At 40.7% G+C, this 20,419-nt stretch overlaps 1 protein-coding gene and 1 non-coding gene across 2 annotated transcripts in view; one reads left to right on the top strand and one right to left on the bottom strand.

Annotated features, from left to right (window-relative positions):
- The window catches only part of LOC102902033 (nuclear receptor coactivator 5-like), a 47,280-nt gene that overhangs the window by 12,323 nt on the left and 14,538 nt on the right, over positions 1-20,419 (top strand). Inside the window, exons 3-5 of the mRNA XM_045045851.1 lie at positions 16,531-16,611; positions 19,141-19,223; positions 19,374-19,500. Of these exons, the coding sequence (XP_044901786.1) occupies positions 16,531-16,611; positions 19,141-19,223; positions 19,374-19,500 (291 nt within the window). The remainder of the gene's footprint in view (positions 1-16,530; positions 16,612-19,140; positions 19,224-19,373; positions 19,501-20,419) is intronic.
- On the bottom strand, positions 2,635-2,843 carry LOC111558166. The gene has a single exon (XR_002738754.2). It is a non-coding gene; the product is annotated as a small nucleolar RNA U3 (small nucleolar RNA).

Genomic DNA, 20,419 nt, shown 5'->3' with positions numbered 1-20,419 from the left:
TGTGTGTGTGTGTGTGTGTGTGTGTAAGTAAGCTCTATGCCCAATGTGGGGCTTGAACTCACAACCCGGAGATAAAGATTCGCATGTTCTACTGAACTATCCAGACAGGCGCACCTTATTGTGGTTTTGATTTGCATTTCTTTGATGATTAGTGAAATTGAGTGTCTTTTCAGGTGCTGATTGCCTATTTGTATATATTGTTGGAGAAATGTCTATTCAGGTCCTTTGCCCATTTTTGGATTGGGTTATTTGTTTTTTGTTGTTGGGTTGTAGGATTTCTTTATATATTCAGCATATAAATCCCTTATTGGATATATGATTTGTAGATATTTTCTTCCATTTTGTGTGTTGCCTTTTCACCCTGTTTGCACAAGTTTTTTTTTTTTATTTGCACAAGTTTTTTTTTATTTTGGTATAATCTAATTTATCTATTTTTTTCTTTTGTCATCCTTGCTTTTAGTATCACATCCAAGAAATCATTGCCAAATCCAGTGACATAAAGCTTTCCCTCTGAGAGTTTTATAGCTTCAGGTCTTATATTTAAATCTTTGATCCACTTTGGGGCATCTGGGTGGCTCAGTCGGTTAAGCCTCCGACTCTTGGTTTCAGCTCAGGTTATGATCTCACGGTTCCTGAGTTTGAGTCCCACATTGGGATCCATGCTGATAGTGTGGAGCCTGCTTGGGATTCTTTCTGCCTTCCTTTCTGCCTTTCTGCCTTCCTTTCTGCCCTCTCTTTCTGCCTTCCCCTTCTTGCTCTCTCTGTCTCTCTCTCAAAAATAAGTAAATAAACTTAAAACAAATTTTTAAAAAATGAATAAATCTTTGATGCACTTTGAGTTAATTTTTGTATATGGTGTAAGATCAAAGGGTCCAACTTCATTCTCTTGTATTGGATGCTAGTTTTCCCAGCACAATTTGTTGAAAAGACTGTCCTTTTCCCATTGAATGGTCTTAGCACTTTCTAAAAACTATCTAAGCCTTACATGTGAGGGTATATTACTAGGCTTTCTGTTCTGTTCTTTTGGTCTACATGTCTATTTCTATGCCAGTATCACATTGTTTTTATTACAGTGCTTTGTAATAAGTTTTGAAATCAGGAAGTGTGAAACTTCCAACTTGGTTCAAGATTATTTTGGTTGTTTTGGGTCCCTTGGAATTCCATATGAATTTTAGGATGGAATTTTCATCTATAAAAAGTCGTTGGGATTTTAGTAGGAATTGCTTTGAATCTGTAGATTGCTTCAGGTAGTATTGACATCTTAATAATACTAAATATTCCAATAAATTAACATGGGATATCTTTCCTATTGGTGTCTTCTTTAATTTCTTTCAAAAATACTTCATAGTTTTCAGTGTACAAGTCTTTTACCTCCTTGTTGAAGTTTATTCCTAAGTAGTCTATTCTTTTTGTTGATATTGTAAATGGAATTGTTCTCTTAATTTCCTCTCATATTGTTAATTGTTAGTATATAGAATTGCAACTAGTTTTTGCAGGTTGATTTTGTGTCTTGGAATTTAGCTTAATTTATTAGTTCTCACAGGTGAGATCATTACCTAAGTTGAAATCAAGAGTCAGACACTCAACTGACTGAACCACCTAGGCACCCCTTCTAACAGGTTTTTTAAGTTATTTTTGGTGTAATCTCTATAGGGTTTTCCCTACATATATAACATCATTCCATTAACAGAAATAATTTTACTTCTTCTTTTCCTATTTGGGTGCCTTTTATTTCTTTCTCTTGCTTAATTGTTGTGACTAGGACTTGCAGTCTTATACTGGGAAGAGATGGTGAGAGTGGACCTCTTTGTCTTGTTCCTGACCTTAGAGGGAAAGCCTGCAATCTTACCATTAAACATATTAGCTTTGGTCTCTTTCTATATAACCTTTATTATGTTGAGGTTGTTTTCTTGTATTCCTAGTTTGTAGAGTGGTTTCTTTGTTTTTAATTATAAAAGAGTGTTGAATTTTGTCTAAATGCTTTCTTCATCAGTTGAGACGATCATGTGAATTTTTCCTTCATCCTGTTAGTGCAGAGTATCACACTGATAGATTTTCATATGTTGAACCATCCTTGCATTGAGGTTGTGGTGTATAATCATTTTATTTATTAAAAAATTTTTTTTAAATGTTTATTTTTGAGAGAGAGAGAGAGAGAGAGAGAGACAGAATGTGAGCAGGGGAGGGGCAGAGAGAGAGACACACAGAATCTGAAGCAGGCTCCAGGCTCTGAGCTGTCAGCACAGAGCCCGACACGGGGCTCGAACTCATGAGCTGTGAGATCATGACTTGAGCTGAAGTCGGACACTTAACCGACTGAGCCACCCAGGTGCCCCAGTGTATAATCATTTTAATGTTCTGTATATAATCATTTTAATCCTGCTGGTTAATATTTTTTTGAAGATTTTTCCATCAGTGTTTATAAAGGACATTGATTTATAGTTGTAGTGTCTTTATCTGGTTTTGGTATCAGGGTAATGCTGGCTTTATAGAATGAGTGAGAAATTGTTCCCTGCTCTTCAATTTTTTGGAAGAGTTTGAGAAAGATCTGTGTTAATTTCTTTAAAGCTTTGGTGGAATTCACTGGTGAAGCCCTCTGGTTTTTGGCTCTTCTTTATGGGAGTTTTTTGTTTGTTTGTTTTTGTTTTCTCCCTCTTGCTCTCCCAAAGGAAGAGAAGAATGATCATCAACAGCAAAAGACAGCTGCGGAAGCAACCCCCAGAGCCACCTTCATCCTCAGGAGAGAATGCTATACCTCCTTCTCATGGTTTTGGGTACTCTACACATTCAGAGAAACTTCTGTAGTAACAAATTCTAGGAATGATCCCTGAAAGTATAGTCTTTTGTGGAGGTTTTAAATTAATGATTCAGTCTTCTTGCTCATTACATGTCTTTTCAGATTTTTTATTTGTTCATGATTCAGTCTTGGTAGGTTGTGCGTTTCTAGGAATTTGTCCAGTTCTTCTAGGTTATCCATTTGTGGTATATAATTGCTCATAGTGCTCTCTTATAATCCTTTTTTTTTTTTTTTTAATGTAAAACTGGTAGTAGTGTCCTCTCTTTTATATCTGATTTTAGTTATTTATGTTCTTTCTTTTTTGCCTTTTAGCTAAAGGCTTATTAATTTTGTTGATCTTTTCAAAGAACCAATTCTTGGTTTTATTGAGTTTTTTTTTCTCAATTGTTTTTCTAGTCTTTATTTATCTCTGATCTAATCTTTATTATTTCCTTCCTCCTAGCTTTGGGTTATTTGTTCTTTTTTCTAGTTCCTTTTTTTTTTTTTAATGTTTATTTTGAGAGACAGAGAGAGACAGAGAGAGAGAGAGAGAGAGAGAGAGAGAATTCCAAGCAGGCTCCATGCTGGGAGCCCAGAACCTGATATGGGGATCAAACTCACGAACCATAAGGTCATGACCTGATCTGAAATCAAGAGTGGGATACTAACTGACTGAGCCACCTAGGTGCCCCTTCTTTTTCTAGTTCTTAAGTGGTAAAGTTAGGTTGTTGATTTGAGATCTTTTTAAATGTAAATGTTTACAGCTCGCCTTTTTTCTCTTAGCATTACTTTCACTGCATTTCAGAAGTTTTGCTATGTTGTGTTTTCATCTTCATTTGTCTCAGGTATTTTCTGATTTTCACTGTAGTTTCTTTGACCCTTTGGTGTTTAAAGGGGGGGGGGGAATTTCCCCATTTTTATGGATTTTTCAGTTTTTCTTCAGCTATTGATGTCTAGTTTCATTCTGTTGTGATCAGTACAAGATACTTTGTATGATCTCCATGTTTTTATTTTCTATTTATTTATTTATTTATTTAATTTTTTTCTTAACATTTATTTTTGAGAGACAGAGACAGAGAACAAGCAGGGGAGGAACAGAGAGAGAGGGAGACACAGAATCTGAAGCAGGCTCCAGACTCTGAGCTGTCAGCACAGAGCGCCACGCGGAGCTCGAACTCACAAACTGTGAGATCATGACCTGAGCTGGAGTCAGTTGCTTAACCGACTGAGCCACCCAGGTGTCCCTGATCTCCATGTTTTTAAATTTATTAAGACTTGTTTTGTGACCTAACATGGTATATCCTTAAGAATATTCAACGTGGGGGCGCCTGGGTGGCGCAGTCGGTTAAGCGTCCGACTTCAGCCAGGTCACGATCTCGCGGTCCGTGAGTTCGAGCCCCGCGTCAGGCTCTGGGCTGATGGCTCGGAGCCTGGAGCCTGTTTCCGATTCTGTGTCTCCCTCTCTCTCTGCTCCTCCCCCGTTCATGCTCTGTCTCTCTCTGTCCCAAAAATAAATGTTGAAAAAAAAATTTTTTTAAAAAGAATATTCAACGTGTACTTGAAAAATGCATATTCTGCTATTGTTGGGTTGAGTGTTCCATAGTGGTTGATGCCTCTTAATTCTTAAATCTATATGTTCCCTCATCTTTTTTTTTTTTTTCTAATATTTTGTTGTTATTGAAGAAGCAGGTCCTTTGTTTTCTAGGGTTTTCCACAGGCTATGCCAGTTGCCTCTTATGGTGTCATTTAACTTGTCTTTCTGCCTCTTGTATTTCCTGTAAATTATAGGCTGATATAGATGTGTGACAGGATTCAGGTTCTTTTTTGGCAACATAATTCCATAGGTGATATACACTTCTATTGAAAAGAACCTAATGCCTAATTGTCCTATATATGTTGTTAGCAACCATTGATTTAAAAAAAAATTTTTTTTGAAGTTCATTTTATTTATTTTGAGAGAGAAAGAGAGCACAATCAAGGAAAGGGTAGAGAGAGGGGGAGAGAGAGAATCCCAAGCAGGCTCTATACTGTCAGTGCTGAGCCCAACGCGGGGCTTGAACTCATGAACTGAGAGATTGTGACCCGAGCCGAAACCAAGAGTCAGGCCCTCAACTGACCAAGCCATGCAGGCACCCCAGCAACCATTGATTTTTATCTGTGTCCATTCATTTACTGGTTATTGCAGGATGTTTGATAATTTATTATTTGATTATTCTCTCATTATTTATTAGGTGGACTACTCATATAATACCCCCTTGTAAACAGTTTGGTTATTCTCAGATATGGTTGCAATTGGAAAAAAAAACATTCATCTTTAGAGTCCCTTTTCATTAAAAAATTTTTTTAAAGTTTATTTATTTTTGAGAGAGAGAAAGGGACAGAATGCAAATGGAAGAGGGGCAGATAGAGGGAGATACAGTATCCCAAGCAGGCTCCAGCCTCTGAGCTGACAGTACAGAGCCCAATGCTGGGCTCGAACTCACAAACCGTGTACCACAAGATCGTGACCTGAGCTACAGTCGGATGCTTAACTGACTGAGCCACCCAGGTGCCCCTTTATAGTCCCTTTTAAAAGGAAAATGCACAACATTAAATGTATATATTATTGTAAGAAGGTTCCCTAATTTCAGATATGAAAAAGTGCAAGTTTTACATTTGAGAAAAATACAGTAGTGGTGGTCATAATTGACCTTGAGTAGCCAAGAAACAGACAAATGATGAAAAACTATTTCAGTTATTAAAGAAGGACGAGATGGGTCTAGTACATTTTATTTACAAAGACTTATTGGAAAAAGCTTAAAGTGGGGGTGCCTGAGTGGCTCAATTGGTTAAGTGTCCAACTTTGGCTCAGGTCATAATCTCATGGTTTGTGAGTTGGAGCCCCCCATGGGCTCCATGCTGATGGTGCAGAGCCTATTTGGGATTTTTTTTCCTCTCCCTCTCTCTCTCCCATGTGTGTGCGTTCTCTCTCTATCAAAATAAACTTTAAAAAGAAAAAGCTTAAAGTGAAATCTTTGACACTATGTGTGTATGTGAACTATCTTATATGTTACCTGTATGATATGTAAGATATGTTACATATCTAACGTGTAATATGTTTTGTTTATTGGTAATATATCAATATATTGGGATTTACATGGAATATATAGAAGAGTAAAAGCACTAGAAGTAATTTTTCCATGTTTATGCAGCATATTCTAAGGAAGAGAGACACATGATCTAGCAGATATGAGTGCATTGCTGGGGAGGTACATTCCAGAAGTGACTGGTATGTAGTGAAGAGAGCATTTGACTGAGGGTCAGGATATTGGAGTTAAGTGCTGCCTACTGTTTACCTTGTTACATTGGGTTTTGTTAGCATGTGTTGAATGAATGGATAAACCGCCCTCTTTGTTTCCTTAACATTAGTTTACTTCCCTATAAAATACAGAGGTCTCTATCTACCCTACTGAGTGTAGCTGGTACAGATGGCATAGTGGATATAAAGATTGTACTGTTCTGTGCAGGTGTTGTATTAGCGGGGGGAGGAAGTCAAATGTTCTAGGTTCTAGATTGGATGTCTGACTCCTTATTACATGTTAGCCAAACAGTCTTTGGGTTTCCATTTTAGTTCTTTGGTTACTTGTTATCAGGAGTGAGGGAGGTCTAAGTGTTCCGGTCACTGAAAGATATGTTGAAAATTAATGAATTGGTCCTTGAACTTGGAAATTGGGATCTGTGGGTTGGATTGTTGTGAACTTGTTTCCTGGACCTGATCACACCTGTGTGATTTGGGAGACTATCTGGCTTCTGAACCTGCAAAGCTGAAGACCTATGCAGACCTTTACCAAAGTCAAGATTACCTCATGGGGCCTTTCAGCTAACCTGGGCTTTACTGCCAACCATCTGAAAACTGTTGCGATTAGATTTTTCCTGGGGAAGTCCTGGAAAAGTTACAAAATCAGAAGTTATAAAATCAGAAATTGCTTATGAAGATAAATTCCCTATTTTGTATTCCCGAAATATTTTTTAGTGTCTTGGGATGATATTTTCTTCATTAGTGTAATCTCTCTCCTTTTTTTTTTTTTTTTATGTTTATTTATTTAATTTTGAGAGAACAAGTGAGCATGCATGAGCAAGGGAGAGGCAGAGAGAATCCCAAGCAGGCTCCATGCTGCAGCATGGACCCTGACAAGGGGCTTGATCTCACGAACTGTGAGGTCATGACCTGAGCCAAAATCAAGAGTTGGATGCTTTTTTTTTTCTTAACGTTCATTTATTATTGAGAGAGAGAGAGACAAAGCATGAGCAGGGGAGGGTCAGAGAGAGAGGGAGACACAGATCCAAAGCAGGCTCCAGGCTCTGAGCTGTCAGCACAGAGCCCAACGCGGGGCTCGAACTCACAGACTGTGAGATCATGCCCTGGGCCGAAGTCGGACGCTCAACCAACTGAGCTACCCAGGCACCCCAAGAATTGGATGCTTAACCGACTGAGCCACCCAGGCACCCCCATCATTAGTATAATCTGAATATGGTAGAGGATGTGCATACCTGCACTCATATGTTTATGTGTATATATAACGTTTCTAGTTACATTAATTCATGAAAGTAGTTTCCACGAGTTAAGCATGACCGTGCAACTGCTTTGAAGAGTGTGGCACTCACTCCAGTACTTCCAATACTGGAACCAGGATTCAATACTTCCTCCAGTATGATCTTAGGTTCTTTTTGCAAATGCCCACAGGACCCTGAAAGAATTAGAATATATTCGTTTTCTAGGACCTCCATAACAAAGAACCACAAACTAAGTGGCTCAAAATGATAGACATTTACTCTCACAGTTCTGGAGGCCAGAAGTCTGAAATCAAGGTGTCGGCGGGGTTGGTTCCTTCTGGAGGCTCTGAGGGAGAACCTGTTCCATGCCTCTCTTCTAGCTTCTGGCCGGTGTAGTCAGTGCTGGACATTTCTTGGCTTGGAGCTGCATCATTCCAATCTCTGCCTCTGTAGTCACATGGTGTTCTCTCCCTGGGTCTTTGTGTCAAATTTTCCTTTTATGTCCAAATTTCCCAATGAGACTGGTGTTTGGATTAGGATCTACCCTAATCCAGCATGACCTCATCTGGATTACATCTACAAAGACCCTCTTTTCAAATAAAGTCATAGTCATGGGTACCAGGGGACACAATTCAGCCCACAACAGAGAGTAAACTGAATGTTTAAAGTGGCACTTTGAAATTGTTTTACCTTGGAGGAAGTAACATTCTTACTGAAGACTCAAGTCACATATCCAGTTGTCATATTGTGTTTGAGTTTTGTGGAGCAGGGGATGGTACAATAGATAGTTCTTGAAGTTTAAGGTCATGCTCTTTTTACCACAGAAGAGGAATCTGAAAGCACTGAGTACTTTCCATTTTGTTAATTTCTTTTCTTTTTTTTTTTTTAATTTTTTTAATGTTTATATATTTTTGAGAGAGAGAGAAAGACAGAGTGTGAGCTGGGGAAGGGCAGAGAGAGAGGGAGACACAGATTCCGAAGCAGGTTCCAGACTCTGAGCTGTCTGCACTGAGCCAGATGTGGGGCTTGAACCCATGAACTGCAAGATGATGACCTGAGCTGAAGTCTGATGCTCAACTGACTGAGCCACCCAGGCGCCCCCATATTGTTCATTTCTGATAAAATTTTGAATCAATTCATTTTTTTTCCTTAAAAAATTAAAACTTTCAGAGTACCCGGCTAGCTCAGTCAGTGGAGCATGTGACTCCTGATCTCAGGGTTGTGAGTTTGAGCCCCATGTTTGGTGTAGAGATTGCTTAAAAATAAAATCTTAAAAAAAAATTTTTTTTAAACCTGTTTATAGCAGTTTTTACCATTTGTGTTTGTTTTTTGGGAATGTCCTTAATTCCCACTAAGAATGCCTCTTAAAGATGGTATATGGTATAATTGAGTTCAAGATCTGGGTTGCCTTTGTAACTTTGATTGTTTTCTTAGTCGTGTGCTTTTTTGAAGGCTATAAGCCCAACACGGGCTCGATTTCACAAACTGTGAGACCATGACCTAGGCCAAAACCAAGAGTCAGATGCCTAACTGACTGAGCAACCCAGGCATCCCATGAAGGCTAGAATTTTAAAATCTTATGTAAACTTGTCCTTAGGCCTGTGGGGTTAGTATTGATGGACTCTCTTATTTGAGGAATTGAAGCCTTCTAAAGTGTTCTGTAAGTATTTACAGCATGCTATTTACTGGGCTCTGGGTGAATTGAGAAAGGACACATTTTGAAGTTCATGCTTAGCAGATTTTAGGTGCTCAGCAATTACTTATCAATAAATGAAATTGGATTCTTATTTAGTTGTCCCTGAGCACATGTTGAAAGGTTGCCAAACAGGTATAATGAGTAGGGAATCCCTGACATCTTTAACTGAAAAGATACTAAAGAGGAAGGATTGAGTTAAAAACAACCATCTAGGGGCGCTTGGGTGGCTCAGTCTGTTGAGCATCTGACTCTTGATTTCAGGTCAGGTCATGATCCCAGGGTAGGGAGATCGAGCCCCCTGTTGGGCTCTGAGCTGAGTGTAGAGCCTGCTTAAGATTCTCCTTCTTGAACTCTGCTTGCTGTCTCTCTCTCTCTCTCTCTCTCTCTCTCTCTCTCTCTCTCTCTCTCTCAAAACAAACAAACAAAAAAAAACCAAAAAACAAAAAACCAGAGTCATCTATCTGATGTGGCAGGGTATTCATGTCTCTCCATTTACACACAACCATTCATAGGGTTTTTTAGCACTTGGGGCTGGTTTCAGGTGATCAGTTAAAGCCTAAAAAGTATCTGATTTGACCTAAAAAATCTCACTCCTGTTTGTCACCTGCTAGATGACTTTTGATTACTGGTGTCAACATTTTGTCTTTTTATTTTTTTCACTTATGTTTATAGAAAGGATGTATATAAAGATGCAATAAAATATTCAAGTTGTTGACCCAAATAAACACTGTTATTCAGAAAAAGCTGTTGAGGTTGCTGAGAATGAGTATGGGCTCCCAGGTTCCTTGTGGGCAACTTGAAGTGTTGGATGACAGTGTTTGATGGGTCCTGGCTTCTGGGTATGGTGGTCACAAAACGCCGAGGACGTTCTAGTTCTGGTTCCTGTAACTGGAAAGTTACCTAACCCCTCAAGACTTCATTGTTTTCATGTGCTAAATGAGAAGGGTTGGGCTCTATGAAACCTGAAGGTCTGTGGAGTTTTAGAGTTAAAAAATCATTCATTTTAGCAAATTCATTCTATAGTTATTCATTAAACACTCATGATGTGGCAAGTTCTGTTCCGATTGCTGGGGAAATGGTAAACAGACAGATAAAAATCTCTGTCTTCTAGAAGCTTACCTTCCTGCTTGGGATGAGTTGACACAAATAAGTAAAAATATGTAGTATGTGACCAGTGCTCCTCAACACTGTTGGGTCATCAAAAACAAGGAAAGTCTGAGAAACTGGCCCAGCCAAGAGGAGCCTAGGGAGACCTGAAGACAAAATGGAATGTGGTATCCTGAATGGGATCCTAGACCAGAAAAAAAAGACAGTAGTAAAAACTGAGGAAATCAGAATAAAGTATGGACTTCTTTCAATAATAGCATATCAGTATTGGTTCACTGGTTATAACAGATGTACCTCAAGTGTAAGACGTTAGTAATAGGGGAAACTCAATGTAGGTTATATGGGAACTATCTTACATAGTACCGTCTTTATAATTTTTCTGAAAATCTGGAACTGTTCTAGAAACAAAAATAAAGTTTGTTTTTAAAAGGTGTGTGTGTGTGTGTGTGTGTGTGTGTGTGTGTGTGTGTGTATGAGTGACATGGAGAAAAGTGAAGCTGGGTCAGAGGGGCAGGGAGCACAGGTTGTGGGGAAAGTGAGGGGGGGCCCCACCAGAGGCAGTGACAATCGGGCAAAGCCCTGGATGGAAGTGAGGGAGTAGCCACTGGGTATTTGGGGTGAAGGGGTGTGTAAGACAGAGGGACCTGCAAGGGGCAAGGGCCTCCTGGAACGAGCAGGTAAAAGGCACGCTGGTTGCCATGGGGGGAGCCCCCCAGGAGTGGAGGTGGAAACAGAGAATTAGGTCGGAAGGGTGGGGGCTGGGCATTAGGAATCTTTTAAGTCCGAGTCAGGACTTTGGCATCGACTCTGGACCAGATGCGGGCAAAGCCACGGGCCTGGCCTTTTTCCCTGTGGCATGGATCCCACATCACATGGCCCTCCTTTCACAGGCTTCTGAAAGTTACCACTTGAGGGCCTCGTTAGGCTTTAGAGCAGGGTTTGAAAACTACAGCCGTGGGCCAAATCCTATCCCACTGGGTTCTCTGCAAAGCTGTACAAAGGTGAGCTTGTACCTTTTCCCTCCCTCCTCTCCGTGAGGTTGTTTCATACATTCATAGACAATTTGTAATTGTTTTGTCACATTTTGTATTCCATCCTGGGATCCTCTCCACTTCCTAAATGATTTGTTAAAATCTGCATACATTAAGGTTCACTCTTTATGCTGTGAAGTTCAGTGGGTTTTGACAAATGCATAGTGTCACGTATCCACCATCACTGTATCATGCAGAATAATTTCACTGCCTGGAAAAAAACCCCGTGCTTCACCTATTCAACTCCATGCTGTCAAACCTCCGGCAACCACTGATCCTTTCACCCATCTCTATGGTTTTTCCTTTTCCAGTGTGTCATATAATTGGAACCATATAGTATGCAGCCTGTTTAGACTGGCTTCTTTCACTTAGCAGTATGCATTTAAGATTTATCCAAGTCTTTTTGTGGCTTGGTAGCTCTTTTCTTTTGATCACTTAATAATACTCATTGTCTGGATGTGCCACAGTTTGCTTATCTGTTTCACCTATTGAAGGGCGTCTTGGTTGCTTCCAGTTTTGGGCTGTTATGAATAAAGCTGCTATAAACATTCATGTGGAGGTTTTTGTGTGGACATACGTTTTCAAATCAGTTGGGTGTGATTGCTGAATCACAAGGTAACGCTGTGTTTAGCTGTGTATTCACTCTGCTTTTGAGACTATCATAAAAGAAGCCTATGACTTTTTTTGGTTTGGGTCCTTTGACAGTGCCATGGTACTACTCTCTTCCTATTTCTGGAGGCTTGATTGAAATTTCTCCAGAGGAGCGTTAAAATTCAAATTGTTTTCAGTGAAATTTGAAATTATGATGGAACTTCTAAGAGTAGATTCTTAAAAATCTTTTTAATTTTAAAATTTATCCCCAGTGGGTCCTACCCTGAGAACTTAATAGATCAGCTGTCTAATAAGTTGAAGTAATTGAGATACAATAGTAACAAGTTAAAAATAATCATACCAGCATTCCTGGAGGCTTTGGGAGTGACATGTACATTTAATTTGAAACAGTGAGGAAGTGTTTCCACAGATTCTCTTTCCATAGATGTGTAAAGTTCTCTCCATATAAAGACATCAGAATCTGCATGATTTCTGACCAGCACCAAAACTTGAAACACATTGAAAACACACTGATGTTGGGGTGCCAGGCTGGCTCAGGTGGAATGGTGTGCGACTCTTGATCTTGGGGTTGTGAATTTGAGCCCCCCATTGGGCATAGGGATTACTTAAAAATAAGTAAGTAAGGGCACCTGGGTGGCTCAGTCAGTTAAACGGTCGGCTTAGGCTCAGGTCTTGATCTCACAGCTGGTGGTTCAATCCTTGCATCAGCACAGAGCCGGCTTTCCATCCTCTGTCCCCTTCCCCGCCCCTCCCCTGCTCTCTCTCTCTTTCAAAAGTAAATAAACATTTAAATAAGTAAGTAAACTTAAAAAAAGAAGGAGAGAAAAAAAAGTGATGTTAAAGAATGAAAAAAATGAAGCCGAAAAGAGGCTTGGATTTTTTTCAGCTTTATTGATATATGACTATTGATGCATAATAGTGATGTATAATAATACACTGCACATATTTAAAATGTACAACTTGAGGGGCACCTGGGTGGCTCAGATGGTTAAGCACCAGACTTTAGCTCAGGTCATGATCTCATGGTTCTCAGGTTCGAGTCCCGCATTGGGCTCTGTGTTGACAGCTCAGAGCCTGGAGCCTGCTTTAGATTCTGTGTCTCCCTCTCTTTCTGCCCCTACCCCACTTGCATTCTCTCTCTCTCTCTCTCTCTCTCTCTCTCTCTCTCTCTCTCTTTCTCTTTCTCAAAAATAAACATTAAAAAAAAAGTTTTAAATGTACAACTTGAGTTTTGACATGTGGATGTCAGACCAGCAACTACAATCAAGATAATGAACACAACTGTCACCCCCCAAAGTATCCTTATTTGCAGCTATAAGTCCCCCTGCTCTTGGCAACAACTGATCTGTCACTTTTATCACGACAGATTAATTTGCACTTTTCAGGAATTTATATGAATTATATAATTTATATAAATTATTTAAATGGAATCATATAGTATATTTTCATGGAGGAGAAGTCTCTGGTTTCTTTTTTTTTGTTTCTTTCAGAATATTTTTAGATACATCCATATCTGTGGGCGGATCAGTATATCATTTCTTAGTTGATGATTAGTATTCCATTTTATGGTGCTAGGGACTGTGTTCCCTATAATCATACATTGAAGCCCTAACCCCCAACTTGACTGTATTTGGAGATAGGGCTTTTAGGAGCTGATTAAGGTTAAATGAGGTCAAAAGGGTGGGGTCCTAATCTGGTAGGTTTGTTGGCCTTATAAAGGAAGAGGAATAGTGGGGGTGCTTGGGTGGCTCAGTGGGTTCGGTGTCTGACTTCAGCTCAAGTCATGATCTCAGAGCTTGTGAGTTCAAGCTCCATATCAGGCTCTGTGCTGACAGCTCGGAGCCTGGAGCCTGCTTCGGATTCTGTGTTTCCCTCTTTCTCTGCACCAACCCCCCCCCCCAATAAATAAACATTAAAAAAAAAAGAGGAATAGTGATCTCTCTCTCCATGTGTATGCACTGAGGCAGGGCTATGTGAGGACATAGCAAGGAGGTGGCCCCAGTAAGCCAGGAAGAGAACTCTCACTAGGCCTGGACCATGCTGACATTCTGGTCCTAGACTTCCAGCCTCCAGGATTCTGATGAATAAATTTCTGTGGTTTTAGCCATCCAGCTGATGGTGTTTTGCTACAGTGGCCTAAGCAGGCTAAGACTATATGGATACACAGTTTGTTTTCCCATCCTCTTGTTGGACAGTTCCCATTTTGGGCTATCACAAACGAAGATGCTGTGAACATTCATACACAGATTTTTGTGTAGACATGTGCTTTCATTTTTATCGGGTCTAGGAATGGACTGGCTGGATTATGTGTTTCACTTTTTAAAAAGCTGCCAGACGATTTTCTGAAGGGATTATACCATTTTGCTTTTGGACTATTGGCGTATGAGAATTCTGGTTCTTCCACGTCAGTCTTTGCTCTTACTTAAGTGGTCCATCCAAAGGTAGACCTGGATGGCCTGCTGGGACATGGCCAGGAGAGGCATGGAAAGGAAAGAAATCAGCCGTGTCACTGTGGAACCCTCTGCCATATTTGTTATGTTCTCGAATGAGAATTTTTTATGCTTACATGAATTTACCTTCCATAAAAATATAGAATGACTTAATATCTTTATCCCTTATATTTGTCCTTCTTTTATTGCTGTTTGTTTTTGTTTTGTCTTGTTTTGTTTACTTGCAGACCTCCTGGGTTAATCCCAGAGTTTCTGGGCTATGAGATATTAGAGGGAGCCTGGGTTTTAGTGTCAGACACACCTGGGTTTGCATTTGGACTTTATTGCTTAGCTGTGTGTGGCAAGTCATGTAGCCTGACTCTCAGTTTTCTCATCTGTTTCTAAAAAGTGTGGAGAGGTTGACATTATCCAGCTTGTGTGGTTGTTATAAGGCTTAAATATAATGTATTTGAAAGCATCTTCGTTGAGCATGTTGGAAACTGTATTCATTTCCCAAGATATATGTGTAATTAGAAGTTCCATTTTCTATTTGACCTTCTACCCACTGAGTAGGAGAGGAATTGAAGTTTTAATGGGTGCCACCAATTAGCGGGAGGCCCTGAGGAGATGGCGAAATACAGTGGCATTGCCAGGACTTGGTGTAACCTTGCCATATTTAATAACATCCAAGCCTTCTTTTGGCCATTGTATTGTGAATATATTTCACATGCCTGTTTATGTGCTTACACAAAGAAAATTCCTGCCTGAGTGTGATTCCTTTAAGCAGTCCATTTGGGAACCCCCAGCTTCCACGCTACTTAGGGGATGTTTTTAAGGAGGAGAAAAGGAACATACCGTGGCTCTGGGACGGATGTTTCTCAGGCCTCTGGGATCCCAGCCAGCGTATGCGTCTGCCTCTCTCAGTGCTTGGGCTTCAGTGTTTGAGCGCAGGCCTTTTGGCCTGCGGAATCCTTTGTCCAGCTGGCTGAGGTGCGTTGAGTGCTTGGGGCCTTCCCTCCCATGGAGAAGTGGGAAGTTATTCTTTGATGGCTGGGCCAGACTGCTCATCTGATGTTACTGGAGTTTGAAAGGTTGTCCTGGTAGTCAAGTGGTTGGCATTAGTGTGGCCGGGATAGGCTGGGGTGGGAACTGCAAGGGGAGGGGATGGTCCCAGCGAGGCGGGAAATGTGGGTGTCAGTAGGCACTGGATTTGTTTTGCCAGGTGAGGGTGTCTGGGGGGCTTCTCTCCCCTGCCCGACCGCTGGGTTCCAAGTGTCCTGCAGCGTTTCTCCTTAGAGCCGGCTGGCTTTCTTGGCATCATTCAGTCTAGTTGCTAGGAAGCCGAATAAGGCAAATGCAACTTCCTTTTGACTTACTCACATTGAACCATCTGCTTATTCCTTCTCATGGCCTTCAAACTTGGCTAGGATCATTGAGAAGAGGGTCGAGTGGAGCATCTGTGCTCCTGATCCTTTTTGGAAAAGGAAAGCTTTCTAATAACTCTTTAACCCTCTCAGTCCAAATTCATAATAGTTAAATCTTGTTTAGCCCCTTGTTTCTTTCAGCTAACAATTGGGAACAGGCATTTTCTTCTTAGGTTTTGCCCCTTATTTTTGTCTTAGATTTAGATTTATGTTATTTGTTAACCACATGACTTTTAAATGAGGGGGACAGTGTCGACGTGTGTCAAATGCGTTTGGTATGTAAACATAACAGTGGTCTTAATAGAGGACCTTTAGTACTTAGAATTGATGCACACAAATCATTTAAGCATGTTCTTTCATAAGCACCATTGTGGAGTTAGTGCCAGATACATTAAAGGTGGCAGATAATTCATGAAAATTTATGGTGATGTTGGTGGGAACATCTACCAAAGAGAATCTTAAAAAAAAAAACAAAAACCCACAGAGGTTTTTTTTTTTTTTAATTACGAAACACCACCAACATTACATTCTTACTTTTTTTTTTGTTGTTTTTTTTTTTTGTTTTTAGTTTTAATTCAGTTCACTGGGGCAAATCACATTCATTATGTTGAAGCCCCTTTCTGCTGGTAAATTTATAATGGTCTTCTTTTCTTGTGACAGAACTGTGCCTTCAGTGGTCCACTCTGGAAAAGCAGTTGTGCAAACAAACTAGACAAAAATAGAAATAAGCATTGCAAACTAGAATAGAGGCTCTGGGAAAAAAAAAAAAAAAGTCTTGAGGAAAGCATTGTTTGAGTTTTTGAAATCCAGTTTAACTGAAGATTTAATCACCTCTGAGTGTACCAGGACTGTGGAAACTAATGTGTGGGCTATGGGAAATAATTTCTTCTTAAGTGTAATTTTGTCTTTGTTGGTTTTTTAGCAGCAAGCCGTATAAACCTTTGCTGCCGACTTCTTATTCTCCCCAAGAGGGCTACTTAGAGGAGGGTGAAGACATGCTAAGGTAAAGTTTTATTGTTGTGGCTCAATTTGCTAAAAGCTTTAGTAGTAATTTAGATGTGTTCTTACTGTGCAGACTTATGTGTTTGTTAAAATTGATGCTATTAATATTTGCTTTTTGGGAAGTCCCTCAGGTCAGCTTGATCATATTAAGCCATTCTGCTTTAACTTCTCCCTCTCCATAGTCGTTTGGACTCTAGTAACTAAAATAGACCTGCAGGCTGATGGGACTCGGGCACCCGAGCCACTCAGGGGAGCCCCATTTGGGTGACTGGCTGGCCCTTCACTCCCTTCTTCCACACCGCCCCACCTTTTTTGTGCTACCATCTAACCGTGCTCCGAATATGGAAATTTACTTTATTATGAGATGAATCAGTATTCTCGTATAATATAAAGTCACATAAAAATGGCTTACCCCCCCCCCCCCCCCACCAAGGAATAGATAAACAGATGTAAAAGTGTTTGATAGTAAAAAGTGAAAATCCCTTTCAGAACCCTCCCCGGCTTTTTCCCCCTTATTTTTAACCTGAAATGGCTCACAGTGCTATATTGTTCCGGAATTTGTTTCTTTCACATAACAGTATGTGAGGGAGGATTATTCATCCTCGTTGTTTTTGACCACTGTGTAGTATTCCAAAGTATGTAAACCAGTTTTGAAGGTGGTCTTACTTAGTTTCCTGTGTCTTTTATATTCAGCTGTGGATTCTCTAAGTAACTAAGTAGGTAAATCAACATGGCACTTCAGGATTTTCGCTTTGGAGCTACCTCTGTAGTTTTGGTAAAAGCAGTTTTCCTTGAACTGTATTTGAATTGATTTTTATATGTATGAACCTTGACAGGGCCTCTCTCTTGCCTGCATTAAAGATGAGATTTGTGTCAGATTGGATTAATAATTCAAAATTGAAAAATGCCTTCCTCGACTGCGGAAGCACTTGGAAGTGTAGAATTCAGGAGTGACTATTAATGGGGGTCAGTCTCTCTCAGGTAACATTTCCTCACAGTGAGGCTCAGAATACTTGCACTGGTAGGTGATCTTTGGAAGGACTGGTTTTCTTAGCTCTGGTGTGAAGGAAACCTGAAGGCAGAAATGGGTGATAGTGGCTCACATCTGTTGAGGGCCTGCTCTGCATCAGACACTGTTCTAAGGGATTTACCTGCATTAACTCATTTAATCTTCATAGCAGTGCTTCCAGGTAGGTTCTAATAGCCCCATTTTACAGGTGGGGAAACTGAGACATGATGGTGTTAAGTAACTCGTTCAAGCTTACCCAATTAGTAAGTGACAGCACTGAGACTCCTACCTAGGCAGTTGCAAATTTCAACATCACACTGCCTTTCCTGGGTGGCCACGTACCAGCTTCTGGGGCACTCCCCAACCCCGTCTAATTACTTAGCGTGGCGGTGGGCGGTTTACATACCACTTCGTTAAAAGAAAGTGTATGAAGTTTGAGGGAAAGCCAGCAAGAACACACCCTAGCAAGGGTTGGAGAAAGCAGGCAGCTTAAGAAATGGCCTCTGGAGTCAATGGTTAGTGTTTGTCAGAGATAGTAGACAAAGATAAAGCCTGCTTGAGGGGAGGAAACATTCTTGTCTAGCTCAGGATTCTCAAGCAGTAGGAGAGGCATGGATTCAAGCAAAAGCCTTGCCTCTAAAAGCCTGGAGCTACGTCTCTGCTGTGTCAGGAAATTGGATGTGGACAAGAACCCGAATGAAAATCGTACAGGGGCAGAGCAAAGGGATTGACGTTTGCTGGCAGCTTGCTGAATAGTCATGGTTCGACTGAGCGTGTTCCATGGCTGCTTTGCCATGCGGCGTGATGCCCCTGGTGAGAAAGGAACTAATTGCTGCCTGCCGAGGTGGTTCTCTCCCTGGCAGGACATTCCTTGTGGACAGACACATTGGTGTCTGGATGCTGGAGAGCCGCAGTAAAAATGCCTGATTTAGGGTGTAGAGTGCACCGAATTCCCCCTTTCTTCTGTTAAATCACAGCAAAGGGGACTACTTTAGATGGCTAATAGATTACCCAGCATCTGTGCACTATTTTGCATGCCTTTAGCATGGGAAAATAGCTTGCTCACAGGAGCCGTAGACTGTTTAGGAGTAAAGTGAGCAGATCTTGTTGACTCATTTTTTTACCCATATCCAATGAAGACCTTTAGAGATAAGCACCTCAAAGGATACACACATCTGGTAAAATGATCTCTTCTTTAAAATAAACACCTTGAAGTCTGAGTCTGTCTCTTTTCTGTATAGGTCTGACTTGACAAAGATCGGTGGCTCCATATAGTACTTTTCATCATAACAGGCAAGAGGAAGTGAATGGGAGGGAGCAGAAAAATCCCAGAAACTCACAGTGTTCTAAAATGAGCACAGATTATTGAGTGACTTTTTACCTCTGTGTAGACACAGCCTTTATTTTGGTGCATATGGATTGTGCTAGGTGGCCTGGTATTTATTTTTTTGGCTTTTGGGGACACACTCATAGAGGGAAACTACGTTTGCACAAACTATTCTATTTTCATTCATCCAATAGCATTAAAGAATTATGGCAGAATGTGGCTGATTATTCAAAAAGGAACGAAGAGAACCATGAGCGATACCAGTCCACTCAGTTAGGTAAGAGTCTTGCTGAGAAGCTACTTCTCTTTTCCTCATCTGTTCCTTCTAGAGGGGTTGCCATTCACTTCCACTTTTGTAAAAAACCCTGAGAACCTTCAGTGATTGCCTTTGCCCTTGCGAAAACATGAATATGTCAATATTTTTTAGGGGATGCCAGCGGCAGGAACACATGGAAAGAAGAGCTTTTCCAGCACTTTTATCAAGTGGTTCAGAAAGCCCGTGATCAAGAGAGGCCTTCAGATTGCGTTATTGTTTCTATCAACAACGAACAGAGGTGTATATTTATTTCTTTTTATCCTGTCGAATGAGAATGTGTACAAATGGAATTATTAAGTAGTCAGCCTTACAATACATAAGTCACTGAGAGTTGAAAGACTTTCAAAATGTCGCTAGAACACTGCTCTATGAATTACAAGAATGTGCTGCTGGGTTTACCAAACTGGTGACAGAGGCATCTGGATGGGGAGGTTTCTGACAATGACTGTCTTACTCAGTTTTCTGTATTGCTTGACTTTTCTATAATGAGTATCTATCAATTTTATAATCAGGAAAAAAAAAAACAAAAAAAACCAAGGCTATTTTCAGGGCTGGGTTCCGTGTGCCAGGCGCTATTCTAGGCTCTGGGGATACTTTAATGAACATAACAGACAAATGTTTGCCTTGGGGCACAGACAGTCTAGTGTAGGATGCCACAAATTGGCCTCACTGAAATTTCAGACAAGGGTTCCTCATTTCTTAGCTGCTTGTTGAATTCCTTTCAGCCTGCATCCTTGCTGTTTTTCCTTCAATGTGGGATGTCTTATCCTTCTTCTCCACCTGAAACTCATGCAGGCCAACTAACACTTGTTACTTGTGTAGGCCACCTAATACCTGTAACTCAGGCAGCCCACTTAAGCGCAGTTGTGGCCTGGTCACCTGCTCTCTTGGCTCTCTCCAGCTTGTCCTTTGGGTCTGTGTAGTGCCCTGACCTTGTGCACCATTGGCTGGCACTTGAAGGCAGACAGGGGACTTAGTGTGTGATGATAATTGTGTCTCTGGATTATGTCGGGTTTCGTAGTGCTTGGCAAGGAGCATGTAGACAAACGATTGGTTGGAAGCATACACACTTAACTCCAGGCTAGGTACTGAGTGAGTGAAACTGCACACCCCAGACATGATAACTAATCATTCCTGACCAGGAGACCAGGCATGCA

The sequence above is a fragment of the Felis catus genome, chromosome E2, assembly GCF_018350175.1.
Source record: "Felis catus isolate Fca126 chromosome E2, F.catus_Fca126_mat1.0, whole genome shotgun sequence".
NCBI classification, from domain to species: domain Eukaryota; kingdom Metazoa; phylum Chordata; class Mammalia; order Carnivora; family Felidae; genus Felis; species Felis catus.
This window is presented reverse-complemented; position numbering and strand designations above follow the sequence as displayed.